Here is a 19,610-nt window from a genome sequence, read left to right as displayed (position 1 = left end):
CCTTTCCCATTAAATAAACCTTTTGTTTTTATGACAGAATCGTGTTGTCATATGCTTTCTTGTACAACGCATCAATATCCTACGCATCTAAACTACGCATTAAGAGAGCATCAAACACATAAAAAGCAGACTGACCTGACCTTCTATTTTAAAAAGCAAGATTTAGTTGATTTTCTCTCTCTCGCCACAGTCACGCCACAGATATTATCAACTCTGTTATGTTAAGATTTTGTCAAAACATCGTAGTGCCTTTGGTCATGTCTGGGTTTCACCACAACCCAGAAAACTCATTTAGTTTGCCTGAGTAGGAGATCTATGAAAACACAACAATTGTATCTTATTTCTGTTTTACTTATAGAATTATTAATTTATTTGCCTGTTTGCTCTTCTCCATCACCAAATTTCCATCACACTGCCATTCACCACATTTTAAAATCTTTGTAGGCTAATATCATTTTATATATACACAATATTTGAGATTTGAGACAAATTTAAAGCTTAATTGAAAACAATGCACAACAAAATCTGTCCTTTTTGAAAACTTGATTTTTCTTTGTTTTCTTCACACTTCATGTGTCATATTTCAACTGGAAGTTGCCTAGGCTGACAATGTTGTCTCCTTTGTAAACAAAGTAGCTACACTAACGTTTGAAAACACATTAGGTGCAGTTATTGACTAACAACTGACTGTAATTGAACGGTTATTTCATACCAAACATGTTAAAACTGTTATTTTCCAGCATAATATTAAAATTATTATCATGTGCCATTTTTGCCTGTTACCTTGCACTTTGCTTGATGACTATGAAGGCAGATGAAGTGAATTTCAGTCATGCACCTGCAATATTCCTCCAGCAGATGGCGACAGAGTAACAAATTTGGAACAATTTTGTTTCTTCTAGCATTATGACAAGAATACTCAAGATGGTGCTATTTCGCTATTAGTTTTCCATCTGAGCCCACCAACGTTAAGTAATTGTAGTATGATACATAGGTGATGATTTCCTTACGTCTTCAACGTTGTTGTTTCAACCTTTTGCATGGACCGTTACCAAGGGTAAGTTTCACAACAAATCTAAATATTTGTAACCGCAGAAAATTGTGTAATTCACCTGTGGGGGTGTTGATGCACTGCTTGTCACGTTAAGAAATGTCACACAGGTAACAGTTATGTGGGAGTGAAACGAATTTAATTTCTCACTGTTATTAACGTCTCTCTCTCTCTCTCTCTCTCTCTCTCTCTCTCAAACACACACTCATAGAGAAAAAAAGCGTTCATGCAAAAGTTTATGCAAACAGCTTGTGAGTAGTCTGTTTGGAAAAAAAGATAATTGCATTAAAAGTTCATATTTGTAATACTGTCACATTTAGGGGAAAGGAATCTGGTCTTAAAACAAAAGTGATGACACCGCACCACCGTGGACACAAATACCCACAAACACTAGTCATGTACATGCAAAAGCTACAATTCAAATCAAATGTTATTAACTGGACTAGCAGGATTTTCCTTCTGACTCACACTTATGTAATAATAATTTTTTCAAAAAAACTAAACAGGGTGTTCACATCATCTCCAAGCACACACTCTCTTGCCATTAGGCCAAAACATACTCTAACAAAGGAACAGATTTTGACCGTTTCTTGTCTTCTGCTTCAGTTCTCTGAACTAATCAAAACTCAGCAGTCACCTGACCCCATCAGATGCCTGCTGTTGCTAGCAATGTGGCTTCCCACAGATATGGTACAATACAGTATTGCATGAAACCTGTAGATTGGGACTCCATTCAGCATGAGTGATGATGGATGGATGTGCATGTGATAAAAAAAGAGAAAGAAAAAAAAAAGCCATGTTCAAGCATCAGCAGAATACATTTGTCAGTCCTATATTTCAGTGCTTAATACAATTAAAGAAAATGAAATCAAAATTGGCAATTTATGTTTCTTAAATGTAGTATTGTAGAATTTATATGAATTATTTTTCAGTGCACATTATTTTTTATTAAATTCATGTGCCCTCATAATCTTTATTAAAAATAACTCCCCCTGCCTCTTGCAATCTCTTTTCTTCTTTGATGATGTGTTTTTTGTTTTTTGCTTTTGGTGCGAGGGTGGGACAGCCTGTCAATCACATGAGATCACAGCAATAGGAAACCACAACAATGAATCCAATGATCCATTCATTTCCCAGTGGACAAAATCAAGTATACCGCCCTACATTTTTTTCTTGTTTGAGAAGCTGTTTCACTTGGTACACGTAGGGAAGAATTTCATTGCATGCCGACTTTAAGGTCACATACAGTTTGGTTATTTATGAGAGTGACCACCCACATTCTGTAACCTGTGAATTTGTAGGACTCCCAACCATATTTAGTGCGAACCCCTGCTGTTTGAACACAACCGTAATTGACAACTAGTCTTGTGTGTTGGGTGGTTTCACTAACATACAAAGACGGAGATGAGTGTCATCTTAAAGTTTTAGATCCAGTCATTGTTTTCCACCAGAGTTGTTCCCGTCAGTATTTGTGGTTTACATGTGACTCAGATGGCATAGAGTGCAACAGCTGGGTTTCGGAAGTAAAACCTCATTATCTTAATTTTCTCCATAAGGAAAGTGATTTTGAATGATAACTTATATAACTGTAAAGACAGAACTACTGTGAGCTACGAGGTTGTTAATCCATGGTATTTGCCTCTGCTGAAGCCGTCAACCCCTTATTATTTTATCTTATTTTTAAAACAATCATGTTTTAAAAGTAGAATTCCTGGTGAAAAACTACATTACTCATGATGCTGTACAGAAAATTACACCAATCAGACTAACCAGCTGTGCTTTCTCGCTCTCTCATCTCTCCAACATCAAGTTCACACACAAACCCGCCCTCCCTCACTCACTTACTTTATTTGCTCCGGATAAATATTGTTGGTGTTACAGGGTTTGAATTTTGGTGTGAGATTGTGCGTATTGCGCATAATTTTACTCATTCCTGCAGATTTTGTGCTCACACCCAAAGTGCCCACACATAAAGCCACCTCTCAGAACTAAATTCAGTTATTTTTCACTGCTTATCGTGCTTAAACAGTCAAATACACCCAAAACTCAAAATGTCAGTCTTGGCAAATATTCACGTAAACATAGTCAGTTATGTTTTAAGTGAATGTAAACAGATGACAAAGAAAACACATGTGTAACATTATAATGGATCCGTGCGTCAGCTCCTAAAGTGACAGCAGCCTAATATACCTGCTGCCAAATTATGAGACAATTTAAAAATATCTATATGGCAGTTTTCCCCATGGTATCGATGTCGTAATTCTGGCTAGTGAAAATGCTAAGTGGCTAGTGACTTTGGAAAACCACTAGCCACAGTGGCTGGTGAGCAAAAAAGTTAATGTTAAGCCACACATATATATATATATATATATATATATATACATACTGCTAAAAAAATTAAAGGAACACTTTGAAAACACATCAGATCTCAATGGGGAAAAATATCATGCTGGATATCTATACGGATATGGACTGGGTAATGTGTTAGGAATGAAAGGATGCCACATCGTTTGATGGAAGTGAAAATTATCAACCTACAGAGGACTGAATTCAAAGACACCCTGAAAATCAAAGTGAAAAAATGATGCAGCAGGCCAGTCCATTTTGCTGAAATTTCATTGAAGCAACTCAAAATGGTACTCAGTAGTTTGTATGGCCCCCACATGCTTGTATGCATGCCTGACAACGTCGGGGCATGCTCCTAATGAGACGACGAATGGTGTCCTGGGGTATTTCCTCCCAGATCTGGACCAGGGCATCACTGAGCTCCTGGACAGTCTGAGGTGCAACCTGGCATCGTCGGATGGACCGAAACATAATGTCCCAGAGGTGTTCTATTGGATTTAGGTCAGGCGAGTGTGGGGGCTATTCAATGGTATCAATTCCTTCATCCTCCAGGAACTGCCTGCATACTCTCGGGAGGAACCCAGGACCCACTGCACCAGTGTAGGGTCTGACAGTGGGTCCAAGGATTTCATCACGATACCTAATGGCAGTCAGGGTGCCATTGTCTAGCCTGTAGAGGTCTGTACGTCCCTCCATGGATATGCCTCCCCAGACCATCACTGACCCACCACCAAACCGCTCATGCTGAACGATATTACAGGCAGCATAACGTTCTCCACGGCTTCTCTAGACCATTTCACGTCTGTCAAGTGCTCAGTGTGAACCTGCTCTCATCTGAAAAGCACAGGGCGCCAGTGGCGGACCTGCCAATTCTGGTGTTCAATGGCAAATGCCAATCGAGCTCCACGGTGCCAGGCAGTGAGCACAGGACCCACTAGAGGACGTCAGGCCCTCAGGCCACCCTCATGAAGTCTGTTTCTGATTGTTTGGTCAGAGATATTCACACCAGTGGCCTGCTGGAGGTCATTTTGTAGGGCTCTGGCAGTGTTCATCCTGTTCCTCCTTGCACAAAGGAGCAGATACCGGTCCTGCTGATGGGTTAAGGACCTTCTACGGCCCTGTCCAGCTCTCATAGAGTAACTGCCTGTCTCCTGGAATCTCCTCCATGCTCTTGAGACTGTGCTGGGAGACACAGCAAACCTTCTGGCAATGGCATGTATTGATGTGCCATCCTGGAGCAACCTCTGTAGGGTCCAGGTATCGCCTCATGCTACCAGTAGTGACACTGACCGTAGCCAAATGCAAAACTAGTGAAAAACAGTCAGAAAAGATGAGTAGGGAAAAAATGTAAGTGGCCTCCACCTGTAAAACCGTTCCTGTTTTGGGGGGTCGTCTCATTGTTGCCCATCTAGTGCACCTGTTGTTAATTTCATTAACACCAAAGCAGTTGAAACTGATTAACAACCCCCTCTGCTACTTAACTGACCAGATCAGTAACCCATGAGTTTAACTGACTTGATGCTATTCTCTGATTAAAAAGTGTTCCTTTAATTTTTTTGAGCAGTGTGTGTGTGTATATATATAAACGTAAAATATATTGTTTTTATACATATAATCAACATTTGTTAATGACTAGTTTCACATTTCTCCATTGTCTTTAATTTGATCATGCTGTTCACAGTGCTGCTTCATGGGATTGTAGTTCTTTCCCTCACTAAAACCGTTAAGTACAAAGTCTTGTACCTTTGTCTTTTTGTCAGATTTTCAAAACCATTTTTGCTTCAAATCAAAGTTTGTGATTCACCTTGTAACTGATTAGCTTGGTTCATGGCTTATAACTCTTTAACGAAGACTATTTTAAAATCCCTATGGGAAAAATGAATGAAAAAAATACTTTTGGAACCAGCGCCACTGAAAAAGGGAACTGGCACTGTTGCACTCCATAAACACAGCTGTCGGTTAATTGGTGGATGAACTCACTGTCCTGCGCCTCGACTTGGTTTGTGAATCATGTTGCGATTCCAGTGTGAGAACCAAAAAAAATAGAGCTGACATCGATTAGTCCTTCAGTAGCAACCCGAATACTGTATGCAAGTTGTTGGGTGAACAGGACAGTTTAAGACTCCGTCTTAAAATTAAAAATTGATGTCAACCCCAAATGCTGACTGTGTGAACTTAGCCAAATAGTCACCTTATTATTGTCTGCACTCTCCCCCTTCATGTGTTGAGCTCCATGTAATGATATCTTACCCTATAAAAACCACAGTGAGTCACTGGGGTCAGTGCTGTGATCTTTTGGTAATGTCTGCTGATCTCATCTACCCTTTCGGACATCTGTAATTTTCCCTATATGTTATTCTCGCTGCAAATACTGCAAGGGATCTGATCCTATTTTCGGAGTATGCTCTCTTCAAATTGTGTTGCAAAAGGGACACTTTGCCAAACTGTTGCACATGTCCTCAATCTCTTTATATCCATATGAGCCAGAGGACTAAAGGAATATTTTGGGTTCAATACAACTTAAGCTCAGTCAACAGCATTTGCAGCATAAATGTTAATTACTAAGAAAAGTAATTTTAACTCATCTATAGTTATCTTTATTCTTTAAAAAAGCAACAACAACAAATGGAATGGAAGTGAATACTGATATGTTTTTTTTTTTTAATTTAAAAGCAGAAATGTGAAGCTTCAACATCAACATTATGCCAGAAATGCTGTCGATTGAAGTAAACTTGTCCTGAACCCAGAATATTCCTTTAAACTGACAGCTGACCTAGAAGCCTGGCCATGAGATGCGACTGTTTCCGTGCGATTCTGCTCTCCACACCTCCATGCGGGACTCACTCTTTCCGCACGTCTGGAATCTTGGAATCTTCACTGCCAGCTCACTTTGAGTCAGCACCACTGTGAGAAATGTTTTAGACTGTTTGTCTTTTTCTGCTGGAAGTAAATGCCCAAGTGCATGTGTGTAGTTGTGTATGAATTGCCTCTTTGGTAGTGCGCAAGCAAAATGTGTAGAATGATGGGTGTGAAAAACATATTTGTCGATCTTAACCCTGTTTACGTTTGTGTATTTGCATAAGTATCTCGCAGACTGCCCTCGAGGTTCATGGATCAGGGCCAGCTGTGATCCACCAATCAGCTGTAAGGTGACAACAGTTGGTTTGACCCATAATGCTTTGCATTAAGCCCACAGGGCCTTTTAGAGTGTGTTGTCTGCGGGCCGTTTCTCACTATTAACTGTTTGACACACACACGCTTGTACATGTCATATTTGGGAAACTCTGTGCCCACACAGTTTTTGCACACACACCCTCCGCTTCAGTTTTCCTCTCTGTTGCCACTCAGTGTCCTTGAGAAATGGTTTTTGCCAGCATCCACAAAGATACACACATACATATAAATCTTTCTATCTTTCACAATATCCTGTGCAGTCTTTGCTGCAGGGCACAAAATACTATCATACCCAACTGTCTGTCCATATATTTACATGCATAAATCTGATCCAAATCACACCGTGCTGTCAGATTTACCATGGATCTGATATATCTGTTATCTTTCAACAACTGAGATTAAAATCTGACGTTGTATGACAGCCAGCTCATAGTTTGAGTATCACAAGCTCACATCCCATGATTTGTCTATATGTCACACACAAAATTATTTACAGCTACAAGTCTTCCACAGCTACAAGTCTTCCATTAAAATGGTATTAGAGATTAGAGTGAGTTTTAAAGAGTTGTTACTAACAACATCACTGTTGGTAAGGGAATTTAGTGAGTTTGTGATTTTTTTTTAATGAAAATATATGTAGGCCTACTAACTATTTGAGTTTGGAGACAGTAAGATTTTATGTATTTATTATTGTTTTAAAGAAACTAATGTTTTTATTCAGCAAGGATAAACTGATTAAAAGTGACAGTAAAGACTTTTACATTGTGATAAAAATTTCTTTTTTAGTGTTCTTCTATTGAACTTTCTGTTAGAACAAAAGAAATTAAGCAGCACAATGTTTTCAACCCTGATAACAACAAGAAATGTTTCTTGAACATCAGATCTGCATTTTAGAATGATTTATAAATGATCTTGTGACACTTAATAGTCAAGACTGACCTAATGATTGCTGAAAATTAAGCTTTGCCATTTTTAGAATAAAATGTTCAAAATGTTTCTAATAAACTTTAGGGGCGAAATTGTTCAGTGTGGTGGAAATAGTTGTAAATGTTAAAGGGTTAGTTCACCCAAAAATGAAAATTCTGTCATTAATTACTCACCCTCATGTCGTTCCACACCCGTAAGACCTTTGTTCATATTCGGAACACAAATTAAGGTATTTTTGATAAAATCCGATGGCTCAGTGAGGCCTCCATTGCCAGCAAGATAATTAACACTTTCAAATGCCCAGAAAGCTACTGAAGACATATTTAAAACAGTTCATGTGCCTACAGTTTGTTCAACCTTAATGTTATGAAGCGACGAGAATACTTTTTGTGCACCAAAAAAACAAAATAACGACTTTATTCAACAATATCTAGTGATGGGCGATTTCAAAACACTAGTTGCGTCCAAATTGACGCACTACACTATGCACTTATACACTATGTACTTATGCACTATGTACTCATCTATGTAGTGTATGAATTTTATACGTTTATTTTGTCATTAAACATCAGAGTTTGATCCCCCTCCGCAACGTAATTAAAGCTGCGACATCTGAGTGCATGAGGTGTCCAACATTCCACACTTTGTTTTTTCCATTAATTTAGCGCATCATCTGGGTATTTAAAGTGCACTTTTTCTTTTTGGAATTTTCTGTGTGAACGCACTACTCACACTATTTGTACTTAAAAACATCATAGAATAGTGCATAAGTACGTGAATTGGGACTCACCTACTGCTTCATGAAGCTTTACGAATCTTTTGTTTCGAATCAGTGGTTCGGAGCGTGTATCAAACTGCCAAAGTCACATGATTTCAGTAAAGGAGGCTTCGTTACCTCATAAGTAGTCTTGCATAGCCAGACCTTCAGCTTTCATTGGCTAAGGACCGCCCAAGAGGACGTTTGACTGACATGTAAAGCAACCAATCAGAGTTCGTTTTGTTCCACGTCATGTTTAGGAGCGTGAAAATGAAAGTCGATGTCCCTACAATAACAGACCGGTGTGCATCTATAAATTATTCATTCAAGAACGTTGTGCAAGTTTACTGCAACAATGAAGCCGTGAACTTCACATACTTTTAAAAATCCAGCGTTTATTTGATCCTGATAAGCGCTTGTTGTCACAGTTGTAAACATGACGGCATTCTTCTACGAGGGGGTCTGGCGTCACGGCATTTGTTTCCAAGCGGTCCATTAAAGAGCGCAACACACACACGTCTCCCAGACATCCTGTAGAATTCAACCAACCAGATGACGACTTCGATATTGCTGAAGTGTTTCCAGATAAGTGTGCCATATGCATCAGACGTTCAGCCAACCGTCCATGGCTGAGACTACCTCATAAGTGTTTTGAAATTTCAATGGTTCACCACCGGGGGCGCGACTTGGCAGTTTGATACACGCTTTGAACCACTGATTCGAAACAATCCGTAAAGCTTCGAAGCTTCATGAAGCAGTGTTTTGAAATCGCCCATCACTAGATATTGTTGAATAAAGTTATTTTTGTCTTTTTGGTGCACAAAAAGTATTGTCGTCACTTCATAACATTATGGTTAAACCACTGTAGTCACATCAACTGTTTTAAATAGTGGTTCAACGGATCACAAAACTCATGGTTCGGATCATATCATGGTTATTAAGTCACGGATCGGATCATTTTTCGGATCAGCACAAAAAAATAAAATAGGGGGGTGGGGGGGAACTTTCCATTTATTACTTAGCCCACTTTAACTACTCCGATACCACAGCAGAAACTACTAGCCTAACTAATACATTATTAATGGCAAGTGAACAGACTGTAAAAAGAACAAATACTGTACACCAATTACAAGCATAGATAAATACAACATAAAGTTACAAATAAAGTATAAGGTCTAACTGTAGTATTAATTTTCGTGTACAGAAATGTAGCAATTAAATGTAAAATGACACTGTTCACTGTATAAATTTAATATAGATTAATCTTTGTTAAAGCTGTGTTTTGCTGTTTGATTTACATGCCAGACAACAGCAGCTATTTATAGGTTGCTGTCACTTTAAGAGTAAGACTCCATGCACGCACACATCCGATCGATACACTTCCGAATTCTCACCTTGTTCACTTAAGACATAACCGAACGTGTTTACGAGAATACTTGCCGAGAGGGGTATTTTGACTGACATAATGCGTGTATGTGTCCATCCAAGTGCATTGAGGACGCGAAAGAGAAATCAATTTGGAGTTTGCAGCTATCTGTAACGCGCCTCTCTCTCTGTGTGTGCGCGCGAGCCTTGCATGTGCGTCTGTGCGCACCGATAACAGCGTGGCGTGTGATACCGAATTAAATCCTCTTTTGCCTCTTCTAGCGCTGGAATGGTTTTATATCTATTTAATGTGTAAACTAGCAAGACAAAACACGTGCAAATGATAACCTTTCACTCTATCGCGGTTAAACTTGCAATTGATCCACGAATCACATGCGTACCGAACCGTGGGGCTTGGTCCGTACGGATCACGGATCAACAACGATCCGTTTAACCACTAGTTTTAAATATGTCTTTAGTAGCTTTCTGGGAATCTGAAAGTGTTAATTATCTTGCTGGCAATGGAGGCCTCACTGAGCCATTGGATTTGATCAAAAATATCTTAATTTCTGTTCCGAAAATGAACAAAGGTTTTACGGGTGTGGAACGACATGAGGGTGAGTGAATAATGACAGAATTTAGATTTTTGGGTGAACTAACCCTTTAAAAAAAATGATTATCACACACACAAATATTGAAATAATATATATATATATATATATTTTTTTTTATTTTTTTTTTTAGATTTTTATATGGTGCGTCTCAATCAGCTCCTTAGCTCCCTATAGGCTGTGAATCCGTATGTTGTGTACACAAATTCAGGCACCTGTAAGAAAATTAAGTGACCCTGGCTCACTACGCACTGATGGTGACATGACAACATCCTCACTGTACAATGTCACTACTGGTATCATCAATGCTCCCTGGTTTTCATGGTGCATTGTGGGACTTTTAGGGAGCGAATATTTCAGTGCACTGGAAGGATTTTGTGATTAAAACAGACCTTAGAATGGCCTGGTCCCTGACCAATGCCCAGACTACTGAACTGCTGTGTTTCAGATTGTACTTGCAAAATGTAAAAATTGTGAAATGTCCCAAGAACTTTCTCAATTTTGTAATTAAGTTTAAAAAAATAAAATAAAATAAAATAAAATAAAAGACTACTGAACTAGAGGGCTTATTGAGATGCACCCAGAGTCTAGAGTCAGAAGTCTGCTCTTAGATGTCTTTGAAATTAGTCACCTCACTATTGAGTTTTGCTGGATGTAATTTTCATGTTTGTAATTGCAACAGTGCGTGTGTGTGTTCTGCTGCCTAAATGCTTATCTGCTTGTCAAATTGCCTGCCAGCCAAATCCAGAGCAAACAGAATAGATTTTGGGAAGAGATTGTCTTTCCAGATTTACCTGCCCTGCACAAAGCTGGGCAAAATCAGCATATGTGTGTGTGTTTATGAGTTGTTAGACTATCTGCTTGTGTTCCTTTGAAGTTAATGACCAAATATGCGAGTGTTTCTGGCACATTAGGGCCCATTACTGGCTGTGGGCACTCGCATGTGTGAGTGTGTGTATGTGTGCGGTTTTATGGTCTGTGCTCACAGTGGCCAAAGCGTTTGATGGTACATGTGAAGGTCCTAAAGAATGTGCATGTTTGGTTTCATATGTGTGCAAATGTGCGGGTGGTTTTCGAGAGGAGAGAGACAGCTGCCTTTTACTGCCCCAGGGGGTAATAAAGGAGGAAGGAGAGCCAGTTATTTGGGGTCTTTTATAGGGGCAGGAGGTAGAGAGGGGTTGGTTTTATTAGGGTCACACAGTAACCAAGTACAGCTGCAGGCATCACCCCTAAACCTCTCCACATTCCACCATCACCTCCATTCCTACCTTTGTTTTTCTTTGTAGGTGAATACACTTGATTATGTATATTAATTTCTATATTTATGTCCTGGATTGGTGTACTGTGTATTATAGATATACAGTATGTATATGTATGTATGTTGGTCCTCATTTAATTTTTTTGATCCTGAGTTTTAATTCCCTTATGATCTTGCTCCCTGTTAAGCACATCTGCCGTTAATCATCTTTACCTTGTAATCCGACTGGCATTTCCTGCTCGGAATGGATAGTTGGCTTCTTTGCCTGGATCTATTTTATTTAACAGCTTTATCCCATTCGCTAACTTAGCTTCCAATAAATGACCCTTGGTCGACACTGTTCTGCACATTCTCTGTTTTCGACATGGCAATGGAAATGTTAATGTTTTGAGTGGAAGATCAGGTTACTGGGGAAATTTCTTTGATGACTTGTGGGTGTTTTCCATCCATTTTTTACATTACAATACATTTACATTCCATTCATTTGAACAGTGATTCGTGAATTAGAAGTGTAGGGTCTTGCAAAACAGAGAGCTGAAAGACAGGAACCAGAGAAACATAGAGAGTGACAGTGATGAGAAAGAAAGACTGAGATGGAAAAATCAGCGAGAGGGTGGAGAGGGACAGACAAGTTATTCTAGTTACAGCCAGCTGGCAGAAATACTAAAATAAGATGTGAACCCACCAGTATGTCTGAGTGAGAAACAAGAGTGAGAAAGAGGGTGGGTTTGTTATAAAGGTCAATGCATTTCTTTAATTTCTCATTTTGAAATAAAATCATTTATTCCATTGACATCATGGAACAACCACTAAGCTTCTGTCTGGATAAATGCTACTGAATGACAGAAAAACACATACTCTTGGCAGTAATCTTTATTGTCAATGTAATGATTGCTGAAATTGTTTATATAAAAAAAAAAACATAATAAAAAGAGAGTTTTTGATGAAACTTCAGATTCAGGTTTTATTAAAATATATACAAAAATTAAGGAGGAAAAGAGAAGACTGGGATTGAAGATTCAGAGGTTTCTAATCAGAATTGACCCTTTGCTTAGCCCCGCCCCCTTTGGAACTGTTGCTCATTCAGACAAGATTTACAGAACGTCACATAGGAATGAATTGGAAATTTCCGTGAACGGCAGGATTTTGAGTGAAATGTTGATTGAATATTGACTGGATTTTGTCCTTAAACGGGCTGGAATGCTGGAATGAATTGAAGTTGAAGAGCATTTTATCAGCCATTTTTCTATAAACAAATTGTTAAATTATGCTATAACGTGTAAACTTTGGCAACAGCAAATCAGAATGGAGGCAAACACATCTCACAATGAAAAATTTAAAAGAATTTAAAAACTATAAAACATAGTGTTAGAGACCAAAAGCCTTTCTAAGAAAATGGAGGACGGCAACAGTTGCTAAAGTAGGATTGGTCGGTAACATTTTAAGACGGAGCTTAGCAAAGGGTCAACTGAGGAGAAAAAAAAAAAAAAAACTGATGGACTAAACTACAGACATAACATTTTCCGAAGGCATACCGTACATTGACGTACATTCTTAAGGTGCGGTTACATTCGCGAACTTTTGCAGGCAAAAAACATCCATTGTCTATTGTCATTAGTGTAACGATGTATGAAGCATAGCTCACACAATTCACTTTCAAACCATGCTCCTTTCCGTTGGTTAATGCTGTGAATCCTCAATCGTGTGGATGGCTATCGAAATGTCTGGATTTTGTTTGCAAAAGTTTTGCGAACTACGATAAATGTAACTGCACCTTTTCTGATATTTTTCCAGTGGTGATTATGGACTGTATTACCAAAGGCTGATTTCCAAGCTTTCCAGGTCTTCATCTATGTGGAGACCAATCCTCAAAAGTGCTTTTGAGCCCAAATGATGTATTTGTTAAATGACCAATCAGGGCCCAATTAAAAAAAAAATAAAAAATCTTTGCTTGGATTTCTGGAACCTCACATGAATTATTTGCATGGCTCTCTGATGTATTATTCAAATACATTGTCAACAAAAAAGCATGAAAGAAGAGATGAGGGAGAAAGGAAATAGATGATATAAAATCAGAGTCAATGTGGTTAATGAGGAAAGAGAGTGATCTGGATGGATATTCTTCCTTTTTCCTCATACTTTCACTCTCTGATATAAACTCTTGTGCAAACCACATCGTCTGCGGTCATGGTCTGCAGAAAAAAAAGCAGGAAAAAGACTATTAAAAGAAAAAATATGATCAAAGACCAATGTGTGTGTAAGAATCATAAGGATAACACATAATAATAGGAATAAATCTTACCAGAATCAGTTCGCCGTCATTAGTTATCTCCCTGGTCCATGAGGTTTTTGGACCCTCACCCTTCTGCAAAGTCTGTTCACAGCTAATCTTGCTGTCTGTTTCCCAGTGAGGAAAGCTCTGAGGGAAATAGAGACAGACAAATATGTAAAGGGTTGGTCTTTTCTTAATGTGTGACTGTAAAAAAGAGAGAATGAGTGAGAAACAGATCAGTGCCCATGAGAATGTGAGTTCCAGAGGTGGAGGAATGGGTGTGTATCCAGTTTGATAGCTCCTCTGAGATGGAGGGTGTGATTGAGTCCACATCAGATACAAACACAGACATTTAATAGGTTCTTGGTCTTTTGAATGTTTTGGAAAAGGAAAACACAGATAGACAAATGCTGGATGACGTCTGAAGTGTTTTTATATGGGTGTGTATTTACCGTGCAGGGCCGTCCATCCACAGTGGCCTCATTAAACTCATGTCCAACTGTGAAGTTGACATGGGTGGTCCTCACAGAGGTGGAGGTCTTGATTGACAGTGTCTCTCCATCCTGGGTAATCTCCACGGATGGCTTTGACGCTGCTGCGACCGCAATCTTACGCAGCATCACGTTCACACCTGACAAAACACATCAGAACAATCTCTTGAAGAACGGTACTCTGGCGTCCATACAACTTATGGGAAATTCTTCATTTATAGAGTTTTTGAGAGTGATGTTATTAAGACTGGCTGTGCTCCACACATCTGCGCTTTATACCGACAATGTCCGATGACATCACCTGATATAATCCTGTATACTGGGAAGCAATTTGACAAGCTGAAGCACCCAATAAATAAATAAAAAGCATGGTAATGCTAATAGTACATTCAATGATGTTAACACACACTAGAGGTTGCCTGATATTCTGTAATCACAACAAATATAAAACATATTTAAATGTTACATTAATAAACCAATTTAATTAGTCACCTCACCAATATCCAGAACCTATTTTAATTACTGTTTTTGACTCAAATAACACAATAAAGTCTGACTACAACAACAAAGACATAACATTAATAATAATAATCTATGTAGTTATGAATATGTAATATTTATTTACTAATATTTAACTATTATTATTATATTATTACTTAAATATTATTATTATTATTATAAGTAAATATTCACAGTTGTTATTATAAGTATTGCTTTTGTTTTTCCTGCATATTTCTCACTTGAGAGTGCATTTGATAGATAAATAATCATGCAAACAAAATTCATTACGCAATAAATTGATTGATTGATCAATTGGGGTGATGTTGTTGGGTCCTATTCTTTAAATACCTATCAAATGGTGACATTTATCGGTAAGCCCAATATTAAAGGGATAGTTCACCTAAAACTGAACATCATTTATTCACCCTCAAGTTGTTCCAAACCTGTATGAATTTCTTTCTTCTGCTGAACACAAAAGAAGATATTTTAAAGAAAATGGGTAACCAAACAGTTTATGGGCCATATTGACTTCCATAGTATTTTTTTTTTTTTCCATACTATTGAAGTCAGTGGTGTCCATCAACTGTTTGGTTACCCATTTTCTTTAAAATATCTTCTTTTGTGTCCAGCAGAAGAAAGAAATTCATACAGGTTTGGAACAACTTGTTGAGTAAATGATGACAGAATTCAATTTCATTTTTGGGTGAACTATCCCTTTTAAGAAACTATAACCAGAATATTAGTAAAATGAGTTCTAACATACATAAAACATTCAACTGTACATTCAACAGAGTATAATTAATTTGCTTATTCCTCAAGTATCAGATTGTTACTTTCCAAAAAAACACCAAATGTTTAAGTTTGGTTTGAGAATGTTTACTCTGTATAAACCAGCTTTTACAGACAGACACATTAAATACTGCATTTCAAATGGAGTCTTGCCGTGTGTGTGTGTGTGTGTGTGTGTGTGTGTGTGTGTGTAGGTAGGTGAACGCATTGAGAGGGGGAAGTTATTCAACCAGCCACAGGGGATGCTGTAATCTATTAAACCTTCCTGACAGGAAATGGATAGAGCACAGTGTGGAAGTAGGGAAGGGCAGAGGCAACAATGAAAAAAAGCATGGCACAGTTGAGGGAGGGCAAGATTACCGACAAGAGAAGAAAAAGGCGCAAGAATGGCAACAGAGACATAGAAAAGAGGTATTCAAGTGTGGAAAAAGACAACTAGATATAAAGAGGCCAGTCTCTGTGTATGTGTGTGTGCATCGAGTAGAATTTCACACTACTCACCTCACACACATTCCCACCTGTCACCAAGGGTAAATATATACACATGAAGGCAGACAAGAGGGAGGGCCAACATTTAGACACACATTCAGACGCGGAAACAAATTGTCAATTACTCCAATGACTTGTAGCATGATCTGTTAGAACACACATATTCACATGCAATTTGTGTGATAAACACAAGAAAATGTACATTTAAACAGTTTACTGAGAGTGTAATCCAGGCAGAACCTTGTTAAAAACATTAGCTAATAAAGTTAGACTGACTCCTGTCAGATCAAGCCCTGTTTCAAACCCCATAACTAACCGAGAAAATATGTCAGAGGAGTCAGACGGTCAGGGTCAGTGTCATAGGTTAAAGGTCAAAGGAAGCATTTCGGAAGCATTTCAGAATAGAGGGATGGAGATGAGGACAGGAGATGGAGGAGGGTGGATGACAGGGTGTGGCGACAGGTCGGGCCCAGCTGTGCACAGGAATATTTGTGTGGTGAAAAGAATTTTAACGCGTGTGAATTTAAGAGTTGTATGAATGTGAATGTGTGTCTGTGCAAAACGTTAAAACAAGTCATAAAGTTCATTCCTCAATCAACCTGTCAATCTGTCAATCATGCACATTCCTCGCATATAGCCACGCCCCTTAGTTTTTACGATGACATTTGTCCTCAGAAATTTCGTGTGGCTGCAGATCTCATCTCCTGCAGTTTGGGGTATTCATATAATACACCATGTTCCCATGTAAGAAACAGCGGGACTCCCTCTCTATTGTGCTCCTTCTGCGCCCTCTTTAACCTGTCTGCTTCATTTCATCATTCTTTTGAATGGTGAAATGAAGGACCCACTCTCCCTTCTTAGGGAATCTGCTTCTTTTGTTCGACACAGACTGTTGAAGAGAGGTGTTTGGGTGGCAGCAGTGCCCTCATTAAATCGGACGTCAGTCAAATTTTGGGAACTCACAGACAAACTTGGATTCTGGCTTGATCAATGGTAAGTATTTAAACAATAATTTCCGAATTGGTCGAGAAATACAAGTGAACCGACTTTCCAACATACACAAATGGAATTTACTCAGGGAAAAAAATGAAAGCGCGAGGCGTTTTTCTGTCCTGAAAACAAACACAAACGACTGAACGAATGAATTTTTAAAGCACCAGTCATGGCAGTAGTATAATATTGCTGAAGAAAATGAAGCGAAATAAGCTCAGCCCTGCCAAATCTAACTGCCAATTGCTTTTTACCTGACTAGTTTCATTAAAAAGGTTGGAATGAATACTAGTAGCCTTTCTATAGTAACACATATAAATAATATGTAGTAAATAAGTAGGCCTACTAGTAACATAAAAATAGATACTGGGTAGTTATATGAGACACACAAGAGAGGTATTTGAGAGGTATTTGTATGAATTTGTTGGCCTGTAGCGCAATTCATGCCCGCTCGTTTAGGGTTGATTAGTAAACTTTGCGCACTCTCTGCGCGTGCCGCGGGCATAATGATAAACACTTACCCAGTGCTTTGAGAAGCTCTTCGAAGTTATCGGAGCTTTTCATTTTCCAGGTACCAGAAAAATCGGGGATTTTGCGATCCATCGTGCGTTCTTTCGAGCCTTAGAGTGTATCCCACTATTATTCTCTCTGGTGTGTGGCTGAGTGACAGTCCTTGATCCTGACACCCTCTAAAAGTACCTGCAACTTTGATTCTGAAATCAGATCCCACTGATAAAGTTAAACTGATTTTCCTCCTTCCTCTACCCTTCTATTGCTCTCTCTCTCTCTCTTCCGCGGTTGACAAGAGAAACTGAAGATGTCAATCTGTGCCTTTTTCTTCCAGTCTAAGACTTTCATTCAGTTCTTCCAAACGTTATAGCTTGTGGTGAATAGGTTGAAACTAAAATTTGGGCCAGTTATCACGCTTAATCTGTGAGCGCACACACCCCTTTTTTGAGAAACTCCACCCTCTCTTTGCCCTGTCAAATCAAGGCGCCAATGATACTTCGAGATGATCTTGTCCCGCCCACACCACGCCCCGCTTTAAAACATGTGCGCATTTGAAAACGCCCATTAGAGCTCATTTTAATGTATTTTATTATTTATTCGCAATTTTCCTGAAATATTTCAAGGAATACGACTTTGTTTTTTATTGTACATTGAAAATTATTGCTTTAACTTTCTTTTTATTACCTTCTTTCTAGCCTTTCTTGCATAGCCTAACCAGGGGTTTTCAATCTGCCACTGACCCAAAACCTGATCACCCTCAAATCGTGCGAGGGACCCTCATACTAAGATTTAAAAGGCATCTTTATAAATTCATACTGTGGAGAAAAAATAAATAAATAAATATTATGTCGAAATATTAATTGGAAAATATTTAGTTTCTATTAAGTACATTTTTCCTAATCATTATAGCACTGTACTGTTAGATGTATTATTTATTTAGTAATATATACTTATTTTCTTATTTTAATAACATTTTTTATTTATGTAATGTGTTACCTAACATTTGATATCTAATGTTATTTATTTATTCAATCATTTATTTTACTCATTTTTTAAACAATTTTGTAATCTTATTTAGGGGCTAATTCAGGTTGTTTGGGGTAACTCCAACTCTCAACTCAATGGCAAAAAGTGTCCCACGCTGTAAAAAAGAATTGTTGGTTTCACTTAAAAAAGTAAGTTACCTGGTTGCCTTAAAATTTTGAGTTCATTGAAGTTAAAAATTTGAGTCAATATAATGAAGGCGATTGATTTAATCAACAGAAACTCAAAATATTATGTTATCTGAACCACAATAATTATCTAAGTTGACTTAATAAAAAAAAAAATGTTGTGATAACAAATCATGAAGGTAATTTTTTACAGTGCAATCACCTTGAATTCGCCCTATTATTATTTATTTATATATGAACAGTTTTACACTGTTTTTCTCCAAACATTTCCAAGGACCGCCTAGCGCCTAGCTCCCTTGCGGCCCCCTGTGAGCCCCCGGACCCCAGTTTGAAAACCCCTGGCCTATACAGTTGGCAAATACACAAAATATAAGGGGTAATGGGGGACAACGTAATGAATAAAATAAATAAAACAGGTATTTCCTTACATACAAATATGTTATATAGACAAAATATAAAATATAATATAAAAATGAATTGGTGGACTCATTGAGGTAGTAAATGCAATTATTGTGGTGTTGCCCCTCCCTTCTCTTTCTGAAGTAGCTACTTTATTGGCCTGTTTGTTTTACATACAAAATTTTAAAAAGAAAAAGAAAAAACATAATTATAATAAAAAATAAAAACAGCGACAGAAAAAATAAATATAATAATAATATCAAGTATAGGTTATAGGCCTAGAATAGAATAAACTTTCAACAAGACCCAATGAACATAGGATGTAGATGTCTCTCTCTGTGGCAGACAAGCTGTGTACAAATAACTGTTGGACACAAAAATGTGAATATGAGCATAAAATTTCAGGACAATTTGTCAGACTGATTGTTAAAACAGAGCTCTGTCAAGTTCAGTCCCTCTTGTCCATTCCCGCGGTTATCTAAATCAACGCACACTCAAAGCTCCCGTA

The 19,610-nt window shown here is 38.1% G+C and overlaps 1 protein-coding gene across 1 annotated transcript; it reads right to left on the bottom strand.

The window, feature by feature from the left end:
• Positions 1–12,347: 12,347 nt before the first annotated feature.
• On the bottom strand, positions 12,348–17,924 carry crabp2a (cellular retinoic acid binding protein 2, a). The gene is made up of 4 exons (XM_051866409.1): positions 17,543–17,924; positions 14,214–14,392; positions 13,792–13,908; positions 12,348–13,681 (listed from the first exon to the last, which is right to left on the bottom strand). The coding sequence occupies exons 1-4, from the start codon at positions 17,622–17,624 to the stop codon at positions 13,631–13,633; spliced, it is 429 nt and encodes a 142-aa protein (XP_051722369.1). The 5' UTR covers positions 17,625–17,924; the 3' UTR covers positions 12,348–13,630.
• Positions 17,925–19,610: the final 1,686 nt, after the last annotated feature.

The sequence above is a fragment of the Ctenopharyngodon idella genome, chromosome 16 (assembly GCF_019924925.1).
Source record: "Ctenopharyngodon idella isolate HZGC_01 chromosome 16, HZGC01, whole genome shotgun sequence".
Classification (NCBI taxonomy): Eukaryota; Metazoa; Chordata; class Actinopteri; order Cypriniformes; family Xenocyprididae; genus Ctenopharyngodon; species Ctenopharyngodon idella.
The sequence above is the reverse complement of the archived record's forward strand: the minus strand, read 5'-3'. Positions and strand labels throughout refer to the sequence as shown.

Bases quoted from the DNA above. Each gene is read 5' to 3' on its own strand.
- crabp2a (XM_051866409.1), bottom strand. From the start codon at position 17,624: ATGGATCGCAAAATCCCCGATTTTTCTGGTACCTGGAAAATGAAAAGC. The intron at 14,393-17,542 runs GTAAGTGTTTAT...GTGTTTTGTCAG, and splicing joins AGAGCTTCTCAAAGCACTGG to GTGTGAACGTGATGCTGCGT. The intron at 13,909-14,213 runs GTAAATACACAC...TATTTCCCTCAG, and splicing joins TGGATGGACGGCCCTGCACG to AGCTTTCCTCACTGGGAAAC.